Source organism: Orycteropus afer, unplaced genomic scaffold (genome assembly GCF_000298275.1).
Source record: "Orycteropus afer afer isolate SDZICR_OR568_19922 unplaced genomic scaffold, OryAfe1.0 scaffold00026, whole genome shotgun sequence".
NCBI lineage: Eukaryota > Metazoa > Chordata > Mammalia > Tubulidentata > Orycteropodidae > Orycteropus > Orycteropus afer.
The window spans coordinates 5,719,070-5,729,681 of NW_006921613.1; the positions used below are offsets into that span (position 1 = coordinate 5,719,070).

General features: G+C 36.2%; 1 protein-coding gene across 1 annotated transcript in view; it reads left to right on the forward strand.

Moving 5' to 3' along the window:
• The window catches only part of MYO5A (myosin VA), a 194,827-nt gene that overhangs the window by 46,008 nt on the left and 138,207 nt on the right, over positions 1-10,612 (forward strand). Inside the window, exons 5-8 of the mRNA XM_042783688.1 lie at positions 1,441-1,597; positions 6,150-6,293; positions 9,066-9,147; positions 9,969-10,076. Of these exons, the coding sequence (XP_042639622.1) occupies positions 1,441-1,597; positions 6,150-6,293; positions 9,066-9,147; positions 9,969-10,076 (491 nt within the window). The remainder of the gene's footprint in view (positions 1-1,440; positions 1,598-6,149; positions 6,294-9,065; positions 9,148-9,968; positions 10,077-10,612) is intronic.

A 10,612-nucleotide genomic window follows, 5' to 3' on the forward strand; every position in this document is an offset into this window, starting at 1 on the left:
TCCTACTTCCGTAGTGATACTGCCTCGGAAACCCAAGGAGGGGTCGCTATGAGTCGGGGCCGACTCGACGGCACATAACAACAACAACAACAAACCTTTATCAGATATATGATTCCCAAATATTTTCTCCCATTCTGTATGTTTGTCTCTTCACTTTCTTGATAAAGTCCTTTGATACACAAAAATTTTTCATTTTGATGAAGTCGAATTTATCAATTATTTCTTTTGTTGCTCATGCTTTTGGTGTTTTAGCTAAGACTTCATTGTAAAAAACAAAAACAAAACAAACTTTGCCCCTATATTTTCTTCTAAGAGTTTTATGGTTTAGTTCTTATAGTTAGATTATTAATCCATTTTGAGTTAATTTTTGTGTATGGTGTGAAGAATGGATCCAACTTCATTGTTTTGCAAGTGGAGATCCAGTTGTCCCACCACCATTTACTAAAGGGACCACTTAGAGTTTTTGAGTCGTTGTGTGAATGAATTAAAGATGTAGTAATAGTCTTTGAATTATAAGAAGATCAGTATTAAGTAAACACTAGATGGGCCCCGTAGTCTTATTATTAGTAATAGTGTTCCATCACTACAGCTTCAGACATGAATTGTGGCTTGATGTATTTGAATGAAACAAACCAGAAAATGGACTGTTTTTTTTTTTTCCTCTGATGATGAGGATACAGTATTTATTTATTATTGGTGTTAGTGGTAATATAGTATTTTGCATATAATATTTTCCTCTGTTGTTTATATCTTATGTGCATATTTCAGTGTCCTTCTTTTCCCCAATGTCATCATGTTGGTCACAGACCAGCACGATGATGAGAATACTTTAGTAGGAACTGGAGCTTGTGGAAGTCCCACTTTATGGACTGCTAATCAGTGGATAATTTAGAGTATATTTTTATTTGTAAATGGTTTTATTAGTTGAATTAAATAGATTTTTCTTTTAAATTCCCTTTTCATGACTCCAAAAAATAGCTCCCTCCTCTTCTGAGGTGGTTGACAACAGTATTGCAAGATACCAAAGTAATTCTTAAGGAATAAAATGTTTCAGATATGTACGCACAAACACACAAAATCACAAACCCTCTATTACAGATTAATCCTTAGATGTAATGCTCTCTAATTTAATGTTTGATATCTTCTTTTCCCTCTCTGTTCATTGTTAGTCTGTAAGTAATTATTCTTATTAGAAAATATTGTTCTATGTCATGAGACAAAGTGTATGTGAACTGCTGTATGGAAAGTGAATTTGCTCTGTAAATTTTCACCCAAATCAGAATTTAAAAAAGAAAGTATTGTTCTATGTTCCTTTCCGTATTTTGCAAGTATGAACCAGCAGCCACATGCCACAGTGGCTTATTGATGAGAACAGAAGAAATAGTGTTAATCACACTGAGAAGCAGGCAGCACTGACAGTTACTTTTCTTAATTTTACAGAGATGAACGAAATCAGTCCATCATTGTAAGTGGAGAGTCTGGGGCAGGAAAAACAGTCTCAGCTAAGTATGCCATGCGATACTTTGCAACTGTAAGTGGCTCTGCCAGTGAGGCCAATGTTGAGGAAAAGGTCTTGGCCTCCAATCCCATCATGGAGGTAAGATAGCAGCATCTTCCGCCTTCTTACTATAGCTTATGTCTTGTGTTATGCCATGTCATGTCATATTACGTATTCTTACTTCTCTGGTTAAGAAACATGCTCAAAAGTGGATTGATATAGCATTTGTCAGAAAGTCTTGGAACTTCTAGCCTCCAAAATTAGGCAAATACTTTTCCACATGTTAATAAGAAGTCTAGGAAAAGTAAATATTCAGTTAGGTAGACATTTTGAGTAAAGCCAAGGTATAAGAGGAATCTGTTTTAGTTCAGAAGCCTGCCTTTTTTTTTTTGTTTTGTTTTTGAAAACTACCACTGAATTGTTGCCTAAACAAAGAAGGCCATAATACTTCATTCTCAGAAGTTTCTTTTCTCCTAGTTAATTGAATAATTTCTGTTGCTCCTTGTACCAGAAATACAAGTTACTCTTTTCCCTCCAGTCTGAATTTCTTACTTATGTGCTTCCAAAACAAGGTTTACTGTGCTCAAGCATGAACGACTTTCATTATTCCTTTATTTACGTTTCATTTTCTGTACTTAGTCCAATCTGTTTAACAATAAATATATTTTTTCCAGATTTAAACTGTAAACTTAAATCATGATCTCAATCTTGCCAAGATCCATAAACATTTTTCTTTTTGTTTCTGTAAAGCAAATCACACAGATTTAGGTTAGAAAAGTAACTCAGTAACAGTAAATTCATGAGAGAGGAAGTGAATGTCCTTTCAAAAGTACAATACTTATAAAAGGCAAAAAAACTCATACCAAAGGAAATGGAACTAGTTGTGTGAGTGAGAATTTGAATATTTTAAGGGTTGTGTCCAGAAGACTCTTGGAAGGAAGATGGGGCAATCTATTTCCGTAGTGATACTGCCTCGGAAACCCAAGGAGGGGTTGCTATGAGTCGGGTCCGACTCGATAGCACATAACAACAACAACAACAATCCAGAAGACTATTGCCTATTAATAGGTTTATAGGAAAGTTACAGTTTTGTAAGAAGTCCCATTAAGTGGAGAGAGAAAAGTCTTATTAAATGTAGAGAGATTGCTTTGAGCATGTTGAAACAAACCTTTCTTGCTGAAAATTTAGTGTTTTTATTCCTGTTTTTTTCCTTTGTCAAGCTTTATTTGTCACCCAAACACAGATGGCGTTAGAATTGGCCTGGTGCACCTGTTGTACAAGTGGTTTTTGCAATTTTCTGTTCAGAGGTAATTGTGCCTGGTTTGCAGTGCTGTGTGTGACACTTCAAAACAGAATGCTGTGACCCTTTGCCTGCAAGACTGCCCCCTGGAGCAGCAAGATTTCTGCTCTTGGGATTGAAAGGCTAAAATACACTGAGGAAGTTGACAGGCCTCCTGGGCTGGGCCCTTTCTGGAAGGAGAACTGGAAAAGTTTTCTAAAATAGCATGAACAGAGGAAACAGATGCTTGTGCCAAAAGCGAATGGTGAAATTTTTTTTTTAATTGTCATTTGGGTGAAGATTTAAAGAGCAAATTCACTTTCCATACAGCAATTCACATATACTTTGTCTCATGACATTAACCACAGTTTACCACAATGCAACAGCTCCCCTCCCACTTCCTCCCCATAGTTAGAGTGGTGAAAATTTTAAGGGAAGAGTAAAATTTGGAAAGAATTAGAGCTACAGATATAGTAGTATATATCACTGGTGTTAACATTAGGGGAATACAGTTTGTGGAGTTGTTTTTGATTTGGGTTAGGGAACAACAGGGTTTTGCTTCCATTCATTGTTTTGATTGTTTTTGGTCATGACAACAAATTCTTGGTATTTGGCAACAGTTCATGCCATTCTGGTCCCTAATGTTAGAATATACCAAAGCTTGATTGTGATGGTATCAGAATCACATATATAGGCCTGAACCAGAGTTTGAAGCTCTCTTGAGGATAAATTAAGTCTGGAATGAATGACTTTATGACCATGCTACATTCCTTTCCAAAAACAGATACATTGATTTTTCTATGACACAGATTTCAGTTATATCAATTAGAATGTTATTAAAATTTTAGAATGGCCACAGATACTGCTTTTTAATATATGCTTATAAGGAATTTCCTATTTGCCGGAATAAAAAAAAATAAAAGGATCAGTTATGCTTAGTTACTTCTTCTATATTATTGTTTAGCCCATCTGCAGGAATTTGGATTAAGAAAAATATGGTAATTTAATTGGAGAACTAATTTTCAACAACTACAAAGAGGCCACCCATTGAAAGATTAATGGCATATAGAGCACAAGTATGGTGGCAAAGGGGTTGTACTTACAGGAAAAATAGATAAAATATTGAACCTGTAAGTCTAGAAAAAAATTTTTTGCCAGAAATTTTTTTGTAGCTTTAAATCTACCTCATATCTCTGTATCAGAGCCCTTTACTGTTATATTAAGAAAAGGATATCCAGTCTCCATTGATCTGCTGATAATGAGCATCCTACACAGGTAACATTACAGCCCAGTGACCAAGGAGATTTGCATATTATCCTGTAGAAAGTAAGCTTCTCATTCTCAGCATAGGTTCCTTGTACAAAATATGAATGATATATAGAGAAATGATTCTTATTAATCTATTTTGACATGTTATCTTTTGTTCTCCTTTCTCCTGGAAATTTTCACCCTAAAATGGGGCAGGGAAGATTCTTGGGACCAACTGGATCTTAATAGTTGTTTTTTAACTTCCGTAACTGTAGTTGAAGATTTTCATCTTCATTTAGAAAAAGAGAAAGAGCTGGTGGTGCAGTGCCTAAGGCATTTGACTGCTAACCAGAAGGTTGGCGGTTCAAACCCACCAGCCACTCCATAGAAGAAAGATGGGATAATCTACTTCTGTAAAGATACACCACCTTTGAAACCCAATGGGGGTCGCTATGAGTCAGAATCGACTCAATGGCAGTGTGTGTGGGTTTTTTTTTTTTTTTTTTAGTAAGAGAGAATAACTCACTTAACATTTCATTTCACTAAAATCAGTAGTAAAATCGAGATCACAAAATTTCTCCTTTCCTTAAGCAACTTCTTACTGATTGAATAGAAAATAGCATTAAAGGAGACTGTTGTGAATACAGCATTTATAAGGCTGAGTGAACAATTAAGGAGGACGGACAACAGATACTGTTTCTATACCCATTGCCACCAAGTGGATTCCAACTCACATATATCTCCACCTCCAACCTTTTTAGCACTTCTGACACTAGCTGTCCCTCCTATAGCACTCTCTACTTCTAGGCTAGTTTTGATAATTTGTTGCAGTCTGACAGAACTCACAGATCATACTCATGATTATTTTGTTTATTAGGGAGGTTACAATTCAGAATTAGGAACAACTCAGGATGCAGTTCTTCAGTTAGGAGAGCTTTTTCTCAGCCACACCGGCAGACTGGTTCTCTCTTTGGCCCTCAACCCCTGACTTGCTCAGGAGAGTGTTAAAAGTTTTTTAGCTCCACCAGTAAGTGCCCAAGGGCATTTCACTCTGCCAGTAGGTGTTGGCCTGAAGGTACTCAGCTCTCTCACCTGTGGGATGGGACACTACTGTAGCTGTGGGCCAGGAAGCCCACCACACCATCTCTTGCTGGTCTCCTGGTTCTGCTGCTCCCATTTCTCCACTGCACTTGTTGTTGCTTCTCACCATCTCACACTGTCTCTGTTGTTACAGCTCTCAGTCACCTGGGTTTAGGAGGTTTTTAGTGCAGGGACCCTTGGTCCAAAGGACATGTTCTACTCCAGGCTTTTCTTTCTGGTAGTTATGAGGTCCCCCTTCTGTTCTAGGATTGGCTCTCTTTTAGCCTAGCGAGATGGCAAAACTAACAATCCCTTCATTGGGGTGTTCCACACACCTTATTTGCGTGGTCCCACCCCTACAGTGTTCCATGCACCTTATTTGCATTATTAGCAAAATGTCCAATCTCCTTTGTAGGCCACGTGCCCCTGATTTGCATAGTCTCACCCAATCACTGTATGGGAATTACAAGACCATGCATGGATAGAAGGACCATATTAAGTAATTCACTGCATAATAGCAGTGTTTGCCTAAGATAAGGTGATGGAACAGAACCTTCTGGACCTTGAATATCAGATCAGAATTTCTAGGAAAATATCAATTTGCCTTAACTAGTTTATTTACCAAGAACTGACTAAGATTTTCAAGGAATGCTGTTTAACCTGATGTTTAATCAAGAGGTATCATGTCTTGACTCTTCCTAACCCAATCCATTCTCTTTCTTTGCCAGCATGAATGAGCATGTGTTTACATGTCCAAAATGTTATATATAAACATCTTCCAATAGCTGAGCTCAGGTTTCCTGTGTCTGAAAGCCATTTCTGTGAGAACAACAAGGTAGATAAGAACTATTAACATTTATGTATGTGGTTGTACAATAGGCAAAGGATATCCCTGAACCTGCAGGGACAAATTGGTTCTATTCTTACAGGCATCAGTTTTAAAAGGTTGTGTTCTACTCTGTCCTTTATCTCCCTGAACAAATTCTGTAAATATCATGACGTGAATTACGCTTCTGAAATCTTGTTTTCATTCTTGCTTCTCAGTCAATCGGAAATGCTAAAACAACCAGAAATGACAATAGCAGTCGTTTTGGGAAATATATTGAGATCGGTTTTGATAAGAGGTATCGAATCATTGGTGCCAATATGAGAACTTACCTGTTAGAGAAATCCAGAGTCGTGTTCCAGGTAAGATGGGTATATATACATATGTACTTGTGTTATATTGCCATATAATCACATGCTTACTGGTATGTGTTATATTTCCAAATACTCTTGAACATATCATTGATAGTGTTACTGAAAACTACACTTGAACTGATTAGTGTAAAATGGTGCTTGTATGAGACAGAAGAATATATATTAGACTAATAATCTTTGGCACTGGGTATTTATTTAGGTATAATGGCTTTGACTTTTACCTATAAATTCTTGAAGGAAAAGCTTAATTGAGAAGAGGTGCTTTACACTTGTCTATCACATTTTACACTTGTCTATCACATTTTACACTTGTCTATCACATTTCCCAATTGATAGGAAGAGCATTAATTAGTCTATGCCTTCAAAGAGTTACAGTTGAACTTACTTCAAGAAAAAATTACTGTTGTCTTCTTTCCTCTATTCTTTTCTCTTAGAATATAGTATTGTTTAGATAGGGTAACCCAAAAACCAACTGTTGTGGAGTTGTTTCTGACTCCTAGTGACCCTGTAGGACAGAGTACAACAACCCAATAGGGCTTCCAAGGCCATAAATCTTTACGGAAGCAGACTGCTACATCTTTCTCCAGCAGAGTAGCTGGTGAGCTCAAACTGCTGATCTTTTTGGTTAGCAGCCAAGCACTTAACCACTGCTCCACCAGGGCTCTTTTTAGATGGAATAATGAGGGTAAAAAAATTCTTCACAACATAGCTGTGAACAACTATCCAAGAATACGTTCAGTAGATAAACCTCATGCTGAAGCATCAGTGCAGTGTTTACATTTACATATATGCTCTTCGTCATTTTTTATCTGAAAGTGTGCAATACTATATGACAGTGGCATACATACATTAACATATTTATCAGTAGAGGGCTACTGGTGACCTCTTCATGCCTCATGCTGGAGATCAAGGGTTTCAGTAGTCCCTTACCTGAATACCCATTGCATTGACGTTCAAGGACCCCTGACACTGCCATGTAACTGTGTCTGACAGTTATATCGCCCAAGTCTATTATGGCTTTGAGAGAGTCTGGGGCTTACCAAGAGTCATAAGGTTGTGGAGCCTGCAGCTATTCTGGCATCTTCATGCCATTAAATATATTTTTTAAATAATCTGGACCTTTGGTGCTTTGACTTTGGTCATATGCCTGATCTGTGGTCACCTAAGCTGTACTTGATTTATATTGTAAGTCAGTAGTCATTCTCTCCCTGTTGTTCTAATACCTAGGTACACACAAGAGCAATGTTACTACACACACATGCATACTTGTGTAAGTTTTTTTTAAAAATACAGTTTAAAAAGTAAATGCAATAAAATAAATAAAAAGTATAGTTTAATAGCCAGGAGAAAGGATTAGTGAAACATAGGCTGGTAAGAAAAGATTAAGTCCAAATAGTAGAGATTTGATTGATATTTAATTAAAACTTAAGTGGGTAGGCCCCTAGTTGCCTTTCAGGTCTGGAATTGAACCCACTCCTGTGGCTTCCAGCCAAACAAAAGACAGGCATATGAGCTGAACATTTATATGAAGTAGATACACTCCTTGGAGAGATCAGTCATGAGAGGATAGAAGGCCTGTGTGTGCACAGGGTGACAGCTCAGGGGGCAGGAGTGCATGGGAGGGAAGGACACAGGGAACAGATTACTGTGGGGAGGAAGGAGGAGGGGAGCTGTTGCATTCAGCGAAATTGCAGTCAATGTCATGAGACAAAGTGTATGTGAGCTGCTGTATGGAAAGTAAATTTGCTCTGTAAACTTTCACCCAAATCACAATTTAAAAAAAAAAAGTTAAGTGGGTAGGAAAGATGTTCCTTGATCAGAAAAGTGACCAGAAGCTAGTAGTGTTTAACCCAAAATAAAGCCTAAACCTTATTGCTTTGTCTAAAGACATGGAAGCAATTCTAGCTATTCCCCAAGTCCCCAGGGCTATATGATATGGAAGATGTTTGGTATGTCAAAATGAGTGAAATAGGCAGAAAAACATACTTCATCTTGTCTTTCTTGTACAGAGATGACCGCACTTGATCTCTTGTCTACTCATTCTTGTGATCATTGTGTAGTGTTTTCTGCCCCTGAAACAGATTTTCTTAACCAAATATTTGCTGCCTTTGGGTTCAAACCTGACCTTGACCTAATTAGCACTATTGGAATACACTGTAAAATTAGAGCATATGAACTATATTGCCACAGCTTTTTTTTTTTAAGTGTATATGTCTAAAAAGACCATCAGGAAATACTAAAAATTGTCTTAGAATTTTATATGAATTATTTTCTATTTTATAAATAACTGATTTTATAAATGACATAGATGATATAGTAGTTTTGTAGATGATATAGTAGTTTTGTAGATTTCTTGCAAACAACATCAGTTGATGGCCCATTCTAAAATATGGCAAAGATGGGACTTTGTTTTTCAGTCATAGTTTTAGGAAAACCATAAATCTAAGAGGTTTATTAGAAAATAGTATTAGGTATTACAAAAAAATTGTTTAGCTTCCCCGCAAAACACTGCTTTCTTATGACTATAGCTGTATATCACTAGCTCAGTTATTTAATGCTGAATGTGACCAACAGATACTCACTTACACATATACACATATATCAAATGCATGTAATCATAAGTATGTATTAGGAAATTTAGAAAAGGACAATTTAGTTCACCAACTGAGATAATTAAATATAAAATTTTTGTGTTATGATTTAATTTTCTGAGTTTCAGATTAAAATGCTATAATTGAAAATTCTTTTCTTATCTCAAAGGCAGAAGAGGAGAGAAACTATCATATCTTCTATCAGCTCTGTGCCTCAGCAAACTTACCGGAATTTAAAATGCTGCGATTAGGTATGAATGTGGTATCGGATTTGTTGTGCTGCTATTGTTTTCTGTTACTTTCTGAGTTCGTAAACTTACTTGTTAAAATGAGCTTATCTTGTACTGAAATATTCATAGGTGAAATGATAAGCCTGCAATTGGCTACAAAATAATCCATGGAAGTTATGGGAGGAGTAAGAGGTTAACTGTATAAATGGGACAAGATTGATCTTGAGTTGATACTTGTTTAAGATGAGTAATGGGGACATGGGAGCTCTGGTAGCATAGTGCCTAAGGTATTTGACTGCTAACCAGAAGGCTGGCAGTTCAAACCCACTAGCCACCCCTTGGGAGAAATAAAGTATCTCTTGTAGAAATACTGCCTTGGAAACCCAAGGAGGGGTCACTATGAGTTGGCAGTGGCTTGACAGCAGTGAGTTATTTTTTTTTTTTAATGAGTACATAGGAGGTTATTACACTAGTCTCTCTACTTTTATATATATTTGAAATTTCCCTTAATTAAAAGAAGAAAATTAAAGAACTTTATCTGATGGAAGTTTTTAGGGTTCCCAATGAGGGGAGTAAAGTATTTGAGAAGATTATTCTAACACTAGATTGGAATAAAACCTTTAAGAAAGGACTGTTCATGTCACCAGTTAAGAAAACATAATTTCACTCCATTATTTAATACTGAGTTTTATATTAAAATATTATAAGTGAAACCAGAAGTAGTCTAACTCCAGACTGTGTAACTTAACTGTGCTATTATTGCCTCTAATTCAGAATTGACTTAAGGATAAAAATCAAGGCCTTTTCATGGACTGCAAAACTTTTATTCCCCTTAATTATAGGAAATGCAAATTACTTTAATTACACAAAGCAAGGAGGAAGTCCTGTGATTGAAGGAGTTGATGATGCCAAGGAGATGGCACATACCAGACAGGCATGCACTTTGCTAGGTAATTTAATTTATTCTTGACTTCTTATTAGCAATAGCTTTATGACTCAAGCAACTTTGTTTGGAATACTGGCTTGGTTTTGTATTAATTCATGGGTATTCCTGGGAGATTTAACATTCCTATTGTAAATGGCATGAGGTTTCTTTTTGGGGTAATGAAACTTTTCTAAAATTAGATTGTGGTAATGGTTGTACAAATCTGTAAATTTACTAAAAATCATTGACTTACACACTTAATATGGGTAAATTATACCGCAGTAAAACTGTCTTTGAAAAAAAAGATAGGCAATAGGAAAAGTAGGACTAAGTGTAATTCTTTGCTTAAATTTTTACAAAATCTGAAACCTAGAACTAAATGGGTTTGATTAGAGTATAATTTTGTTTTTGAAATTTTCTTTCTTTCTTTTATTTTTTAATTGGTCTTACTTTTTTTTTTTTAAATTGTGATTTGGGTGAAGATTTACAGAGCAAATTCACTTTCCATACAGCAGTTCACATATACTTTGTCTCATGTCATTGACCACAGTTTACCACAAT